The sequence below is a fragment of the Panicum hallii genome, chromosome 9, assembly GCF_002211085.1.
Source record: "Panicum hallii strain FIL2 chromosome 9, PHallii_v3.1, whole genome shotgun sequence".
Classification (NCBI taxonomy): Eukaryota; Viridiplantae; Streptophyta; class Magnoliopsida; order Poales; family Poaceae; genus Panicum; species Panicum hallii.
The window spans coordinates 63,213,239-63,231,094 of NC_038050.1; the positions used below are offsets into that span (position 1 = coordinate 63,213,239).

General features: G+C 54.5%; 2 protein-coding genes across 4 annotated transcripts; one reads left to right on the forward strand and one right to left on the reverse strand.

Moving 5' to 3' along the window:
• The first annotated feature begins 1,901 nt into the window (after nt 1–1,901).
• Nucleotides 1,902–15,095, forward strand: LOC112874956 (phospholipid-transporting ATPase 1-like). 3 transcript variants are annotated; one of them, XM_025938580.1, is made up of 7 exons: nt 1,902–3,856; nt 4,721–5,027; nt 12,730–13,414; nt 13,490–13,613; nt 13,697–13,916; nt 13,992–14,450; nt 14,532–15,095. In XM_025938580.1, the coding sequence occupies exons 1-7, from the start codon at nt 2,185–2,187 to the stop codon at nt 14,740–14,742; spliced, it is 3,678 nt and encodes a 1,225-aa protein (XP_025794365.1). In that variant the 5' UTR covers nt 1,902–2,184; the 3' UTR covers nt 14,743–15,095. The 3 variants fall into 3 exon arrangements, with proteins under 3 accessions (XP_025794365.1, XP_025794366.1, XP_025794367.1); XM_025938581.1 differs by lacking the exons at nt 1,902–3,856; nt 4,721–5,027 and adding exons at nt 9,400–11,883; nt 11,958–12,267; XM_025938582.1 differs by lacking the exons at nt 1,902–3,856; nt 4,721–5,027 and adding exons at nt 10,524–11,883; nt 11,961–12,267.
• An 837-nt stretch (nt 15,096–15,932) lies between these two features.
• LOC112878308 (ricin B-like lectin R40G2) lies at nt 15,933–17,445 on the reverse strand. Its single transcript, XM_025942755.1, has 5 exons — nt 17,365–17,445; nt 17,069–17,191; nt 16,591–16,968; nt 16,362–16,481; nt 15,933–16,257 (listed from the first exon to the last, which is right to left on the reverse strand). The coding sequence occupies exons 3-5, from the start codon at nt 16,867–16,869 to the stop codon at nt 16,024–16,026; spliced, it is 633 nt and encodes a 210-aa protein (XP_025798540.1). The 5' UTR covers nt 16,870–16,968; nt 17,069–17,191; nt 17,365–17,445; the 3' UTR covers nt 15,933–16,023.
• Between the last annotated feature and the right edge of the window lie 411 nt (nt 17,446–17,856).

Here is a 17,856-nt window from a genome sequence, read left to right on the forward strand (position 1 = left end):
GTTTTGCTAAAAAGATTTGGAATGCAAAAATGTAACCCACTCATAAATTACTAGTCAAGATTTCGGTAAAAAGTTCTTACCAATATTTTGACATACCCTAATTTTGGCAAGTCAAATTTTGGAATCAAACTAATCAGGCTCGAACACACGAGACATTGGACTTGCGGCCCATTCTTGTGCCAGATGGTGTGTGGAACCAGCCCAGGGCCCACGGTTACGCTTAGGGCTCAGGCAGGGACGCACTCAGCCCAGCGCACTGCTGGAGTCAGCCGCCCGCAAGCCCGGAGCAGGTGGGCTTCACAAATGGAGCCAGGTGCTTGCTAGGCTTCTTCTTCTTCTTTTTTTCTTTTTTTATGAGGAGGTGCTTGCTAGGTTGTGCTGATACAGAATCACACGAGTCCTGTCGTCCAGATCCGAGCTGATCCAGAAGCGCACGTGCTTTCGGCATAATTCTACAACTCTGAAATTTAGGCAGCTCTTTAGAGGGACGGGAAGCGGCGATCGTTCTTGAAGAAAGAAAAACTAGAAGGAAACGGTGATTTTCCGAGACCAGTAGTAGCCGTCTAGAACGACCCGTTCTCTAGAAGCGAGAATACCGGGTGCCCTAATCAAGTCCAGCCGTATTACTTTGAATCATTAGCCAGCCTGACCCTGATGCCGGTTGACTCTCCGGGGGAGGACTTTGCACATGCCGCCGTGGTTCTGCCACCGGCCTTTTCTGCTGACCTAAGCCATGATTCAGAAACTTCCATGTCAGGCCCGTTTTCTGAGCCTCTAGAAGCCATAGGTGTCGTATGAACGGTCCGTGGACCAGGCGCGCCGAAATGACGACGCGGCCATCTTACTAGAATGGCTCGGCTCCGAATTAACAGGACCGTATCTTGTCGTCTCTGCGCTAAAAGCTGCAGGCATACTACTGAAGAAGTAATTTCCAGGAGAAATCTGTAATATCAATTTTTAGTCGTTTTTCTTTGTCAAAATGACGTGGACGTTGTTTACACCGTAGTTTTGTCCATAGCCCATGGTGTTTTCTTCCAGTAGTTTTCGAATGCCAGCACTTAGACAGTGTGCAAGGACATGGAGGTACACTCTATCCAGTTGCTAAATAAATAGTTAACTATTACCACTTGGTTCTCATTACGGTGAATAGGTTCGGTGTCACCGCAGGACAATGTCTTTTCCTGTCACCTATCCAAAGGGGGAAACAAGGTCGGTACTCTCTGCTATTTAAACGCTTTCCCGCAACCGACACTGTCCGCTAATGGTCCTCCACCGCCTTGCCATCGGTGTTGCAGCTGCTTTGTCGCTACATTCCGCGCCTACATTCGCCTGCCTATGTTCCTCGACGAAGAACCATGACAATGGTTGTGGTAACCTGTATGCTCGTGACTGAAAATTTTCCGCTAGACGGTGTACAAGAATCAAGAGGCATATAAAAAATAATTAGGCATGTCTAGTTGGTAGTCAAATTTAGACAATAAATTGTCACGATGAAATCGGTTACTCGGTAACTGAGGAATTTCTGGATAAGCCGTATGATATGCAGTAGCACGGTAACTTCATGATTTTCTTGTCTATACAACATTGGTATCATAATTTTTTGTTTTATCTCCTTAACTGCCATATCGGTGCTCCTCCAAGCTCTTAATAAAACAATTTTTCTTTTACTAATCACAACAGCGGTCTCTTTTAATTTCCAGTAGGCAGTGAGGGAGACGGCCAAGGCCCCTGTTGATACTGTTTCAAATGCCGTGAACCGTGTGCACACGCAGCCAAGGGCCGGCGGAAAATCAAACGCTGACGCCTTCCGGTCCAATTCGTGCGCCCGCCAGCCATCCAACTGACTCTTTTTTTTCCTCCAGTCCTGCTCCTGCACAGACCCCTCCCTGCTCCGCAAGACATCCACGTCCACTTCGCGGCACAACCCTGAGCTCTCCTCTCCCGCTCCCGCAAGCAACAGAGCGTCATCGCGCTCGAGCTCCCGTCCCCCTTCGAACGCCCCGCCCGCCCCCAGCAAACCACCAATCGGCCGCTCCAAAAAAATTGGCCGCTTCTCTCGTAAACTCCAGCCCGGACAAAGTCGGGTGATGATCCCTTCTTGTTCCGCGCCTCGCTGATTCCAATCTTCTCTGCGCGCCGCGGCTGCTTAGTTTGCGGCGAGCACGAACCACGGGCGCACCAGCGATGCGGCCGGAACGGCCATTGCTGCCGCCGTCCACTCCGCCCTTGCCGCCGTCGCAGCAGGCGGATGAAGCGGCGGGAGAAGCCGCCATGGACGACGTGCCCGCGCGGCTGCCGGACCCGGTGCCGTCGCCGATACTGAGGCACTCTCCCGCGAATTCGGTCAGGCGGACACGATCGCTGCGGTCGCTCATGGCCGACTCGCCGTCGGTGACCTTCGCGGCCAACCTCAGGTCGGGCTCCAAGGCCGAGTCCATCGCGTCCTCGCTCGAGAGCTTCCAGTTCCAGCGCGACGGGTCCAAGTCCGGAACCCCCGCGGGCCTCGGGCGCGTGTCCACCAGGCGCTCCGCGTCCGAGCGCGCCGGCTCGCAGCGCGACCTCCGGGACGAGGACGCCCGGTTCGTGTACATCAACGACGCGGACCGCACGAACGCGCCGCCGGCCGGGATCCCCGACAACTCCATCCACACCACCAAGTACTCCGTCCTCACCTTCCTCCCGCGCAACCTCTACGAGCAGTTCCACCGGGTGGCCTACCTCTACTTCCTCGTCCTGGTGGCGCTCAACATGGTGCCGCAGCTCGGCGTGCTGACGCCGGCGGTGTCCGTCCTGCCGCTGGCGTTCGTGCTCGGCGTCACGGCGGTGAAGGACGCGTACGAGGACTGGCGGCGGCACCGGTCCGACAAGAACGAGAACAACCGCACGGCCTCGGTGCTGGTGGGCGGCGTGTTCCAGCCCAAGCGGTGGAAGGAGGTCCAGGTGGGCGAGGTGCTGCGCGTGGTGGCCAACGAGACGCTGCCGTGCGACATGGTGCTACTGTCCACCAGCGACCCCACCGGCGTTGCGTACGTGCAGACCATCAATCTCGACGGCGAGTCCAACCTCAAGACGCGGTACGCCAAGCAGGAGACGATGCCCACGCCGCCGGAGGCGCTCGCGGGGGTCATCAAGTGCGAGCGGCCCAACCGCAACATCTACGGCTTCCTCGCCACGGTCGACCTCGACGGCCGCCGCGCCGTCTCGCTCGGCCCCTCCAACATCATGCTCCGGGGGTGCGAGCTCAAGAACACGGCCTGGGTCGTCGGCGTAGCCGTGTACACCGGGCGGGACACCAAGGTGATGCTCAACAGCTCCGGCGCGCCGTCCAAGCGCAGCCGCCTGGAGACGCACATGAACCGCGAGACCCTCATGCTCGCCGTCGTCCTGTTCGTCATGTGCTTCGTCGTGGCCCTCCTGGCGGGCATCTGGCTCGGCGACCACGGCGACGACCTCGCCGTGATCCCGTTCTTCCGCAAGAGGGACTTCTCGTCCAGGGACGACCCCGACGGCACGTACAACTGGTACGGGATGGGCGCGGAGGTGGTGTTCACGTTCATGAAGTCGGTGATCCAGTTCCAGGTGATCATCCCCATCGCGCTCTACATCTCCATGGAGCTCGTGAGGGTCGGGCAGGCCTTCTTCATGGTGCAGGACCGGCACATGTTCGACGAGAAGCGGGAGGCCAAGTTCCAGTGCCGCGCGCTCAACATCAACGAGGACCTGGGGCAGATCAAGTACGTGTTCTCCGACAAGACCGGCACGCTCACCGAGAACCGGATGGAGTTCCGGTGCGCCAGCGTGCACGGCGCCGACTTCAGCGACACCGACGGCGCCGGCGACGGCCATTCCGTGACCGGTAAGCAGGTTTCAGACACCCCATTTCAGTTGGTCAAGTACTCATCATTCAGTTCGGTTGAATAGTCACCGGTGGCGGGCAGTTTTAGTTTAGCATATCAAATCAAGGCATGACACGTGTCTGTTGCGAACTTGCAATGCTAAAATTGTCAGTTTGTCACCGTGCTCCGTTCCGATCGCACGAGCTTGGAAAACTGCTGGAAATTGAGGGTTCTGACGACGCTGACCGAGGAACTGATGACACTACTACTGTAGTGCCGTTTCCTGTGCGCGCCATCTTTTATTCATAGTGTAGGACACAGACATTACCGTGCAGTACTGTTCACCGTGGTTGACTATGGAACTGTTAGTATCAGGCTTTTGAACAGGCTTTTCGCCTTAGTTTCGAAGACCCACTGAGAAAAGTTCGCTGCAGGGAGACACCAGTGGTATCTGAGTTTGCTAAAACTTTTGGCACTTCCTGACACCGAGCTTGCCGCAGCTTTTGTTGCCATTTGAGCGTCCTGATCGCCCATTGCAGAGTCAAGGCTCCGACGGCCCAACCTCGCGATCACTGATGGCCCTAGCTAACATCCCTGTCGGATAAGAATTACTGGCCCTCCTCAACTAACCCAACACCGATCTATCATTGTTTAAGGATCCCAGTTGCCTCGATAGCGACAAGTCATCGTCATCATCTGTTCTGTTTCCCTGGTTAGAAACTTGATAGAGCAATTACCAGACCAAATGAGTACGTCAGGCCGCTTGAGCAGTACTACTCCTTTGCTCTGCTGACCGGCACAAGGAGTAAAATGGGAAATCGACAGCAATGCCAATGAACATTTCTCAGTTTCTGAACCGAATTTCTTGTGTCTGGCGCACGCAGACGAGGACGGCGTGGTCCTGCGGCCGAAGACGGCGGTGAGGACGGACCCGAGGCTGGTGGCGCTGCTCCGGGACGGCGCCGGCGCCAGGGCCGACCGCGCCCGCGACTTCTTCCTGGCGCTGGCGACGTGCAACACCATCGTGCCCATCGCCGCCGACGGCGCCGCCGCGGGGGAGCGGGTGCTGGAGTACCAGGGCGAGTCCCCCGACGAGCAGGCGCTGGTGTACGCGGCCGCGGCGTACGGGTACGCGCTCGTGGAGCGCACCTCCGGCCACATCGTCATCGACGTCTTCGGCGCCAGACAGAGGTACGCCCTAGCTCCGTTGTCTCATCTGCATTGTGTTGCTGTTGGGTGCATTGTTTGTTTGCTTGTTTGTTCTGCTCGCTGCCTTGCTTTTCTCGTTGATCGCATCGCCGTTCCGTTGGTGAAATCACTCTCTCTTTGTTTAATCTTCTGTTGTTGCGGATAACAAAGATTAGTGCACGCATGATTGGGCGGCGCGACGCCATGGGATCGATAGCTACGCGCGTAGGCAGACGTCGGATAGGGTGCGCGAGAGTAAGACAAGGGGAAAACGATCGCCGGAGGAGCATGTTTTTCAAATGGTGCCACCAAAATCCCGGGCCCGTTCCGGCCTGATACGTTCCTCTCCGCATCCGCGATCAGCAAAAGCAGAGTACTCTGCCTACTGCACATCAGTAGTCACCTGCTCCACTTGGCTACAAATGAGCGAACCGACGAGACGGGGCGTCTCAGGCCGCGGGGCTGCTACGCTGATCACCCCCCGTCGATTGGATCGTTAGGGTTTCCTCGACGGGGCGTCTCAGCATCAGCAGCCCGGCGGCATAGTATAGTACACCTGCAGGCAGGCGGCAGATTGACCATTCAAAATCATGGCCCCCTGCGTCCCTGCCAACCTGGTCCGCGGCGTACGGACCACCGGGCACCGCGTTTTTCAGGCCGCTGGGCACCCTGTAGCATGATGCCACGCGAAATCGGTGTTACTTTTTATAGTTCGCTGGTTGGTTGGTGCAGCACGGTGGTTTTGCGGTGGATCAAGGCAGCCATCACGGAATTAGAACTCGGTTGGTCCCCAGGCCTCCTTTCTCCTGGGCACGGTTGGGCGTCCGCTTGTTCCGCGCGCATCCAAAACCGTCGGCTCCTCCCATCTGGCCATCAGCCATCACCGCAGCAGCAATCAGATGTTAATGCGCCTTATCCACCGCCTGTCCAAGGCAGACAGGACAGGACGTTCAAACTTTGCGACCCCTCTCTTTTCTGTAGCTCCCGGCCTGCCAGTCTCCGGCGCCGAGTCTGAAAGTGATCAGGATCTCCCCGGTTTCCTCTTCCCCCTCTCTGAAGCATGGAGGGAGCCTGTGACGCTGCGTGCATGCACAGCACGTAGTGCCTTTCTTTCGGCTGGAGTTGAGAGGTCGCACCCCTCAGCAATTCAATTCCGATGGAAAACTCGACGATGGAAATTGAACGAGCACGACACCACTCAAGCCCTTCCAGAAAGTCGCCATTTAATGGGACATGTGCAAGGACCGGAAGTGCAAACCGTCCACGACGCGTCGGTACGTGTCGGCTCGCCGAAGCTTCCGCCGGCTGACACGCGGGGCCCCGGCGCGCCAACGCGACCACGGGGTTCGTGTGGCGTTCACATGTGCGCCGCGCGGGCTTGGACGGCTACACCCTTTCGCCGGTTCCACGTATTTGCATTTGCTTCCACGATCACGCTATTTTTGGTCTCCCCAGCCCAGCTCATACCGCTGGTAACCCATCATCATCGTGAGCAAAAAAGGAACTCAAAACAAAAAAGGAACTCTGAAGTTTCTGGTGAGCAAGTCAAGCCCCCCGCCGCGGCGACGGGCCCACGGGCCGGTGGTAAACGCAGCCGGCGCGGCGGGCCTTTCGCGGGAGGCGCAGCCAGGATTTGACCCGTGCGGGGGGCGCTCGACGGCAACCGGACGGCCGGGATGCTCCCGTGCGTGCTCCGCAAGCCAGATCCGCGGGCCGCGGGCCCCTGCCGCGACCGAACAGGCCAGACCGGACGGTGACCCCGAGGCTTCCAAAAATTCCCCGTCCTCCTGGCCCCAGGTGTCCAGACCCCCCCGTCTGGCCCTGTGGCCTGTAGTCTGGTAGGCCAACCAACCTGCCCGGCCGGCGGCGGCGGCCGCCCCGGCCCGCGCGCGGCACGGACACGGACTCCAGCCGCCAGGTCCCCCCGGCCGCCGGGCGCCAAGTGGCCCGCGCGTCCGGGGGTTCGGTGCCGCGTGCGTGCCCGGCGGGCGGGTCCTCCCCGTGCCCGAGACGGTCGCGCCCGGCGTGCCGGGTCAACGAGACCTTTTACTCGTGGACACGGGCACACGTACGGCCCTCCGAAGTTCAACCCGGCGTGACGTGCGGGTCGAAGTGGCTCCGGCGACTCTCGCCGGTTTACCGTGGTTGTTTAACCCGTCGCCGATTGGTCATCGGCTTCAGTCACCGGCGCCATGTCAACCGCTGCGCTTTGTCTTCTGTAGAAGGGTCAGGTTGTTTGATCCTCGCGAGGCCTTGGCGCGGTGCAATAGGAGTGCCAGTTACAGGCATGCCTTTGTGATAGCATGCGCGTGCGCGCCTAACTTTTCGCCGCGCCTTGGTTCGTTAACTAGTCCAGGCAGCCAGTATAGTTTAGCAGGTTTGACCTGGTTTTGTTTCCTATTGGCCGCCGCATGATTCCAAGAGATCCTTCCTTGATCGTATCACCATCATCATCATATGAGGCTTGTCTCTGTCCATGGATTGTTATGGCCGGCTGGTCAATTCTGGGCAACTTCACGCGGGGAGATATTCCACACACGAACTTTCTCCTCGTCAACATCCCAGAGCTTCCTTGCCAAGAAACCCAAACCGCACTTAACGGAATAAAAAAAAACAGAAACATAATCCTCCAACGTAGCGATCAGCATTGGTCGGTTTATATAGACTGGAAAAAAAAAGATATTTTAAAATGGAAATTTCTCCATGCTCCCAACGAACCTGTTGTTATCATAGAACCCCAGCCTGTTTGTTTATTACAAGGAAATAGTTCATTGCCTGCCCTTTTCCTGGAAAAGAGAAGTGCAGAACAGATCCAATGATCAGGTGCTCAAGTGAAGGACGGAGAACAGGAAAGAAATGGCACCTTTGTCCTCTCCTACTAGCATCCATCCACGGACAGATCAAATCCAAGCATAAAGTACCCGTTGCTGAAACGCAACAATTTTATTTTTTTGGGTACCAAATCCACTGTGCGACGTGGCGTGGTCAATTCACGCCTTGACGCACGGTGGGGGGTCGATCACCCATGCAGCCATCCAAAGCTCTGAAACCCACGCCTCCAAGGACAGCGCCTCCTGTTGGTGCTGGGCATCTCCTCACGGATTCAAGCCTGCACAGTGCGCGTCCCCCTGCCTCGCAAGTACTGCCACTGTGAGGAATTGATGCCGCACCACGTCTCAGCCAGTGCCAGGCAGCCATCACTCGTCATGACCATATCCCAGGTTCCACGAAAACTCGCCTTCGGTCACGATGTCTAGCTAGAAAAATGGAGTGCTCCTCTGCCACACCAGCCATCACCCATCATCCAGTCCATGCTTTTCTTTTAAAAGAAAGAAAAAGATCGTAGCGGTGCCAAGAAAACTTCTCCGAGCGTCAGCCGGCTGCTGCCTGCCACACCACGCTCTGAGGAGGTGGTGGTTAGGGTTACGCCCGAACGCCCGAGAACTTCTCCCACCAGGTCGAATTCCATTCCCTTTTCTATAGGAGCATGCACGCAGAGCCTTGGAGTCGTGGCGCGGGACTGGGCAGGGGGCTCGAGCCCAGTGGCCGCGACGACGCAAGCACGGCCGTCACCGCGCGATCCGGTTTCTAGAAGCGGACGAGATGGCCTGCCGCGAGGTTCACAGCACGCAGACGGGCGGGAAAAATTTCTTTTCTTCCTCCCGGTCGTTGGCGGCTTGATGTCAACTGCTCCCTGCCCGAGCCGCTTGTCCGGACGTTGACCCGGCGCCGCCGGCGGCTTAACGGAAGATTTGTGCGCGGCGTTGGCTTATTACCACTGGCTACTATGTGGATTATTAGGAGCGGCTCCCTGGCAAGATTCTCTTTGGATAAAAATATACGCGGGGATGGAATACTATACAGCAGCTTGCGATTTCTAGCGTGGTCGCGGGCCTTGCCGTGATTTGGAGTTCGAAATAAAAATGGTGGGAAAAAGAAGTACGTGCGGGCACAGCAAAGTCAGACGGTCAGAGATCCTGTGTGTGTGATTGCCGTGCAAGTAATGCAATTCTGCCTTATTTTCTCCCTACCTAAGAAACCGAGTATGATTACGACGTAGAGCTGCTTAAAATCCGGTAAAACCCAGCTAATGCCATTTCATTGAGTAATTTATGCGTATTAAATGATACAGTATACATACTGGTATGTGAAAGTAAGCTTTTCTATGCAATCATATGCTCTCACAAATTAGAAGCCTCTGGAATGAATACTAGTAGAACGCCTAGCAACCACCAGCCAGAAAGAGCGCCTTGGAACTGGAAGCTTAGCCATGAAGCGAAGCAAGCTTTGCTGAACAGGACGCGAAGCCTTTTCTGCAGCCAGGAAAAGATTTAAAGAGCATCAGCATGCAGAATTGCTGACAGGCCTCGGTTTTAACTGATTCGGGCCCACCCGCACCAAGAAAAGAAGTACTACTATCTCCAATCCATCATCCATCCTCTGGCCTTTTTGGGTCCGAAGCTTCAAGATCTCCGCCCACAAAGCTCAGCCGGCCGGCACCGGCTTGGCGCCCCCGGTACCAAACCGCCCGGAACGTAGCCTTTGTTGGATTGTTTAGTGGCCGCGAAAGCGAAACCCCTCGCCGCCGTCCCGCCACCGCAGGCCGGCCGCTCCCGTCCATCCTCGACCGCGTTGCGCTCCGATGATCCGCAGGCGACAGCTCCGTTTCTCCGCGATTAGTTAGGCCGCTTAGCGAGGAAATTGGTCAAAGCAGAAGCTAAAACAATCGATGCGTTCAGCTCCCATCCGCTTGTCGTTTTTTCTCTGTCGTATCGGCGGCGAGCGGGGCGGAGAAGCTTCTGGGAGGACGGGCAGTCAGAGGGGGAGAGCGTTACCAAATCTTCCTCCACTCATAGTCTAATAATTCAGTAATGGGAATTCTTTAGCTTAGCTCTGCTAATAGCTTCTGCGGCAGATTCGTGGGTTCAGAGAACGCAAAACCAACGCGGGCAGGGCGAGCGGAGCACACACGAAAGTCCACGAGTTCTCTCTCTCTCCCCTCATACGGACGGTGCCGTCGTCCTCACCAACTCCCCCTGCCTGCCAGATTTCAAGCGCCATGGTCAAACCAGTTCGGCTTCCATTTCTCTCTTTTTTCCCGTCCCTGCGCTTCGCTTCCTCCTCCTCCTTCAGCCTGCGGGAGACGGAGTAAACGGGCCCTGGTGAATCCAATCTTTAATGTGCCAGTCACCATAGTTACTCCCAGGCGTCCACCTCGGCCAACCACCCGCGCCTCCTCCTCCTCGCTTGCCTTGCCTTGCTTCGCCTGCCAAAACCCAACTCGTCCTCTGCTCGTGAGCTTGCCTTCTCCCCTGTTCTCCCAGCCCGAACGCAGCGAGCGCCGCTCGGCCCCAGAGCCGCCGCTCCAAAAACCCGACCTTCGCGCGCGCGCCGGGAGCGCCATGCCCGGGAACACGGGAGCCCGGGGTTCGGGGCGCCGTGTCGTCTGACTCCGCGCCGGTCGGCCACCTCCTCCCGCCCGCGCCTCTGCCCCCCGCCATGGCCGAGGACCACGGGTCGTCGCGGCACATGTCGGCGTCGCAGAAGGAGCTGGGCGACGAGGACGCGCGGGTGGTGCGCGTGGGCGACGCCGCGCGCACCAACGAGCGCCTCGACTTCGCGGGCAACGCCGTGCGCACCGCCAAGTACTCGCCGCTCACCTTCCTGCCGCGGAACCTCTTCGAGCAGTTCCACCGCCTCGCCTACGTCTACTTCCTCGTCATCGCCGTGCTCAACCAGCTGCCCCAGCTCGCCGTCTTCGGCCGCGGGGCCTCCGTCATGCCGCTCGCCTTCGTCCTCATCGTCACCGCCGTCAAGGACGCGTACGAGGACTGGCGGCGCCACCGCTCCGACCGCGCCGAGAACGGCCGCCTCGCCGCCGTCCTCTCCCCGGTCGTCCCCGGGGGCGCCCAGTTCCTCCCGACCAAGTGGAAGCACGTCCGCGTCGGCGACGTCGTGCGGGTCGTTTCCGACGAGTCGCTCCCAGCGGACATGGTCCTCCTCGCCACCAGCGAGCCCACCGGCGTGGCATACGTGCAGACGCTCAACCTTGACGGCGAGTCCAACCTCAAGACCCGCTACGCCAAGCAAGAGACCCTGTCCACACCGCCCGAGCGGCTCGCCGGCGCCGTCATCCGCTGCGAGCGCCCCAACCGCAACATCTACGGATTCCAGGCCAACCTCGAGCTCGAGGGGGAGAGCCGCCGGATACCGCTCGGCCCATCCAACATCGTGCTGCGCGGCTGCGAGCTCAAGAACACGGCCTGGGCCATCGGCGTGGTGGTGTACGCGGGCCGGGAGACCAAGGCTATGCTCAACAACGCCGGCACGCCCAAGAAGCGCAGCCGCCTCGAGACGCACATGAACCGCGAGACGCTCTTCCTCTCCGCCATCCTCGTCGTGCTCTGCTCGCTCGTCGCCACGCTCTCCGGCGTCTGGCTGCGCACCCACGAGGAGGAGCTCGAGCTCGCGCAGTTCTTCCACAAGAAGGACTACCTGAAACGCGACGAGAACAATGACTACGAGAACTACAATTACTACGGTATAGCGGCGCAGATCGTGTTCATCTTCCTCATGGCAGTCATCGTGTTCCAGATCATGATACCCATCTCGCTCTACATCTCCATGGAGCTGGTCAGGCTCGGCCAGGCCTACTTCATGATCCGGGACACCAGGCTGTTCGACGAGTCCTCCAACACGAGGTTCCAGTGTCGGGCACTCAACATCAACGAGGACCTAGGCCAGATTAAGTGCATATTCTCTGATAAGACCGGCACGCTCACGCAGAACAAGATGGAGTTCCGGTGCGCGAGCATTGACGGTGTCGATTACAGTGACATCGCACGGCAGCGACCTCCTGGTAGGGTAGTTTCTCCCTTATCCCCATCAATTCGTTTGAATAGGAGTTGGCAATTGATTACCTTTGATTCCTAGCAGAGGGTGATCGGATTTGGGCGCCAAAGGTATCGGTGAACACCGATCAGGAACTGGTGAGGTTGATCAGGGATGGGGGTGATACAGAGCAAGGGAGGCAGACCCGAGAGTTCTTTCTCGCCCTGGCAACGTGCAACACTATTGTCCCCATGGTCACTGATGGCCCGGACCCTAAGAAGAAGGTGATAGATTACCAGGGCGAGTCACCAGATGAGCAGGCATTGGTCTCTGCTGCTGCGGCATATGGCTTTGTGCTAGTTGAACGAACATCAGGACACATCGTGATCGATGTGCTCGGTGAGAAGCAGAGGTACTATTGATTGAGAAATTTTTCTTGCGATTTATAATGTAGGCAGACTCTCTCGGTGGAGTGCAGCTAACAGATTTCTTTAGAATCATAGCAGCCGCAGCTTGCCACTGGTTTCTGGTTTTTTCAGTAGTTCAAACTTTTGTTGTTTGTGGTTGTTGCTTGCATTCACCTTTTTGGGTCTAGTGCAAACAATCGGTAGTGTTTTTAGTACTGGAACAACAGAAAAACTGTCTGGACTACTCTACCTGAATTAATATAGTTCCTTGAATGCTATTGCTTAACTCCCATTTATCGCGCAATGTATGGATTCGCCTGTTGTCTTTATATACATGTAGAAGACTATTGCTTGTTACCACATTTTTTTTCAATGCCACTTAAAGCATTTATTTGTAAGTCATATGCCTTTCCTATTTCCTAGAGCATTTGGTTAATCAATTTCCTTTTACTGAACTTGATTTGCAGATATGATGTCCTTGGTCTTCATGAGTTTGACAGTGACCGCAAGAGGATGTCTGTTATAATTGGCTGCCCTGATAAGTCAGTCAAGCTTTTTGTAAAAGGCGCAGATAGTTCAATGTTTGGGGTCATTGACAAAACTTTTAATTCAGATGTTATCCAAGCAACAGAGAAGCATCTCCATTCTTATTCATCACTAGGCCTGCGAACGCTTGTTATCGGTATGCGGGAACTTAGCCAAGAAGAGTTTCAAGAGTGGCAAATGGCTTATGAAAAGGCTAGCACCGCACTACTAGGAAGAGGGAACCTACTCCGCGGCGTGGCTGCCGACATCGAGAGGAGCTTGCGCCTATTGGGAGCCTCTGGTATTGAGGACAAGCTGCAGGATGGAGTACCTGAAGCAATTGAGAAACTGAGGCAAGCAGGGATCAAGGTCTGGGTGCTAACAGGCGACAAGCAAGAAACTGCCATCTCCATCGGCTATTCCTGCAAACTTTTGACAAGGGACATGACACAGATTGTAATCAACAGTCGCTCAAGGGACTCATGCAGAAAGAGTCTGGATGATGCAATCGCCATGGTTAACAAATACCAATCATTCTCGACAGATCCACAACTTAGAGTGCCCCTTGCTTTGATTATTGATGGAAACAGCCTCGTCTACATTTTTGATACGGATTGGGAAGAGAAGGTATATTATCATACTAGAATATGTATAAACTTAGTAATTCTATTGTCAGTAACTTAATGAATTTTCGATTTGCAGCTTTTTGAAATTGCAATAGCCTGTGACGTCGTCCTATGCTGTCGGGTAGCTCCCCTGCAGAAGGCTGGTATTGTTGATCTCATAAAGAAGAGAACAAGTGACATGACTCTAGCTATTGGAGATGGTATGATTTGATTTGTTATATTCTATTTCAGAACTTCAGCTATCCTTTATTTGTCAAAAATCTGATAAGAATTATGTTTTCAGGTGCAAATGATGTATCCATGATTCAAATGGCTGACGTTGGCATTGGCATCAGTGGGCAAGAAGGAAGGCAAGCTGTTATGGCCTCAGATTTTGCCATGGGGCAATTCAGATTTTTGGTTCCTCTGTTGTTGGTTCATGGCCATTGGAACTACCAGAGGATGGCCTACATGATCCTATATAACTTTTACAGAAATGCTACTTTTGTCTTTGTGCTATTCTGGTAAGCACAGTTCCATAATTAACTTCTTGGTTCTGTCTGCGCAAGGAACAAATATTAATTCGTTAACCATTGCAGGTATGTACTTTACACTGGTTTTACCCTGACAACAGCAATAACTGAGTGGAGCAGCGTGCTATACTCTGTGATATACACCGCTGTCCCTACTATTGTTGTTGCCATTCTAGACAAGGATCTCAGCCGCCGGACATTGCTGAAATATGCCCAGCTATATGGCCCGGGCCAGCGCGAGGAGAATTACAATTTGAGGCTATTCATCTTCATCATGATGGACTCAGTCTGGCAGAGCGCTGCATGTTTCTTCATCCCTTACCTTGCGTACAGGAAGAGTGTAATTGACAGTTCCAGCCTCGGAGACCTCTGGACACTCTCTGTTGTCATTCTTGTCAACATTCACCTGGCAATGGATGTCATCAGATGGAACTGGATCACACATGCAGCGATATGGGGTAGCATTGTTGCGACATGGATTTGCGTCATGATCATAGACTCCATACCAATCCTGCCTGGTTTCTGGTACGCTCACATCCTTAATACTTTTTCCTACTCATGAGATAAAGGTCTGCATGGCTGCTGATTCTGTAATTTGTATGACAGGGCAATCTATAAGGTGATGGGAACTGGGTTATTCTGGGCACTGCTGCTTGCGGTAACCGTAGTCGGGATGATTCCTCATTTCGCTGCAAAGGCCTTCACTGAGTATTTCATCCCCAGTGACATTCAAATCGCGAGGGAAATGGAGAAGTCACAAGATACCCATGATGTCACCCATCCAGAAGTTCAGATGAGTTCTGTAAGTAGGGCTTAGAGTAGGGGATTACACAGTGATGTTTTGTTCATTCGAATAGGATAGCTCTACACCTTTCTTTGGTTCTTTTTTGTTGTGCATAGGCAATTCTTTCAGCAGTGTGCAAGCTTTCTTGATGCTTGCTCCATTGCCAACTATCCAAAGGATAGCTCCCCTGTACCCATTCCTGTGTATCCACCCGCCAAATTTTGTTGATTTACATGAAAGGAAATCGTACAGGAGTTAATTGTACAAAATAGAAACCTGTCCGCATAGCTTATGATGGTATAAACTATAGCACAGTACACATTCAAGTCAACTGTACAAATTCAGCAACCGTATTAGCTTTGTTGCATCTTTGTATGCTGGTTTCAGACTTTCAGCAATCGTTTTGTTTTAATTCAGTAATTTTGGTGAATCAATTGTAAAAACATTATTACAGTGGTTCATTTAAAGTTTGAACGAGTGATTGGATAATATGATATAGACAGATTGGGTACAAGTTGACTGGGAATCTGGGAAGTTTCTTCCCCCCGTCTCTGTCACAAGATGCCGCTGATCAACACAACACCGTTGTCTAAAATGAGGCTGATTGAGTCGATAATCCATCACGTACGTTGGTGGTCTGCTGCTTTCAGTGTTAGGTGTGCCCAAAGTTTGTTTAACCAACTGGAAGGAAAATTTGAGCTTGCCCGTGTCACTCTACAGAAATGTTTTACAATAGGCATTTTAAAATGAATAACTGGTAGGCAAATGATTCAAGTCAAAACAGGAACTTTATCTGGAACGTTCTGCCTGGAGTACAAACCATGTTGAATGGTCAACAGTTGACTTTCTTAGGGCAGTTGTATCACAGCCCAGAAATCTCTTTGGTAATATTGTCCATTTTGACTATTCAAAGTCAAAGAGCAATGCGATTCTTCTTTCAATAACCATAGGAGTGAAGCAGGAAGAGTAGTCCTAAAAGGAAACTGACGTTTCGGAAATGACCTGAACTCACTGTAGTGTTATTATTTTTATATTGACCAACTTAGTTTACTGCAACATTTTTATTTGTCCATTCGAGTTACGCCAGGAGCATCATGGAAGCAACAGTGACAATTGAGAGCCCAACTGATGTTGACTGACAATGCTTCTTTTTTCTCAATAACAAGTACTCAAGAAAATATAATTATTTCATTTCGAGAATCACAGTCACAGTTGCCACAGAAACAGACTTTTAATAGTTAAGATACATCAAGATCGCATCAACAGATGCGCGCGACATCAAACGGTTTAAACTGCTCGGCTCCTCTCAAGTCATCAATAGAATGGAAGCATCTTCCACTTCTGATTGGAGCCATCGTTCCATGGGAAGACTATGACGGGAGTTCCGTCATGCGCGCCGCCGACCTCAGGCACGGCGTTCGCTGCGTCAAGGACGGTGTCGACGTCGCTCACGGTGCGGATGTTGTGGAACCCTTGGCCCAGGTCGTTGCTCTGCGTCCACAGCAGCGCCACGTCCACGGAGTCCGGATTGTGGCCGGCGAGGTAGACCTGCCGTGCAAAAACGTGAGCACCCAGCGTCGCGCTACTATACATGGCTAGCTCTCTTGGCGCCACGCGTTTCGCAGATGGAACGGGGGAAGAGACGGACGTACCTGCTCGTCGCCGCGGCAATGCCCCAGCGCCTTCCCGGTGGCCCGGTTCACGAGCGCGAACGCCCGGTGTCCCGCGCCGTCCGTCACGTGGCCGGTGTTCCGGAAGCTCTGGATCCAGCACTGCACGAGACACACACACACACAAAAAAGATTGCATTGACGTGTTAGGTGAGCAACGGCGGGCCTGACGAACGGTGCAGAGACCAAACCGGGCGGAGCAGAGCAGGACCTGGCACTCGTCCTCGTCGTCGGCGCGGGCGAGGACGGCAGTGCGGTCACGAACAGTGAGGCTCAGCCCCTGGCCGCTCTGGCACAGGATTCGCACCGGCCGCGCGTGCTCTGGCAGCTCCGCCACTGCCGCCGCGGGGGCCCTGTGCGGGGCGATCCGCCACTGTTGGTTCAGGCCGCCGTTCCAGCGGAAGAGGATCAGGCGCGTGCCGTCGCGCGCGCCGCCGAGATCAGGGATGCTGGCCTCCGCGTCGAAGATGAAATCAATGTTGTTGAGCATGTGGACGCGCCGGAAGCCGTCGCCCAGGTCCTCATCGCTCTCGGCCCACAGGACCGACTCGTCCACGTATCCCGCCAGGTGGAGCCTGACGGCGCGGACCTGATTGAGATCAAGGGGAAAAAAGGGGGACATTTCCGTTGCTGGAGTGATCCCACAAGTACAGAGGAATGACGAAAGAAAACCTGAGAAAATGGCTCACCGGGTGGCCGTGACCGAGGGAGTGCTTGAGCGCTTCTCCGGTGGCTTTGTTCACGAGCGCGAACGCCGGTGAGCCTGCCTCGTCCGTGACCCCGGCACCGTACGTCAGGTCCTTGAGCCACAGCTGCATCACCCATGACAATGCAGACATCGCACATGATGGAAAGATTAGAACATTTCGTTCAACAAAAAAAGAAGCATAAAGTGGAGTGCATTGTAGATGTGGAGAAGTGGCCGTGTGTAAGCTCGAAATGACAGAAGGATGCGAGAAACGAAGGGACTAGGAAGGCCACGCACCTGTCGGTCGTCGCGACCGTTGGCCTTGGTGAGGACGGGCTCGCCGCCGACGATCGCTAGGCCGAGGTCGTCTGACGCGCGGCAGTGGATCCTGAATGTGGAAGCCATGGCTGGCATCGTGGCCTGAGCAATTGTCCTGGGAGTATGGCCTGTGCTTCGGCGTTAGAGACTGAACCTTTGGCTCTGGGTTGTTCAGAAAACACAAGGAAACCTTGGCCTTCTCTACGTGTTTTTTCATACTGATAAAACCAGGGAGAGTAGTCAGAGGAATCGAGAACGGTTCGTTTCGCCTTCTGCAAAATCACCTGGCGTTCCCAAGCAGCATGGGAAATGACAGTGGATGAATGGTCCGGTCCCAAATGAATTCGCCTTCATCAACACTGGAATCTGAAACGAACCGGCACAGCGCGAAGGAAGAATAAGGCTTGGAAGACTGTGCCGGTTCGTTTGAAATCCCAGTATTGATTGATGAAGACGAATTCATCAGCAGCA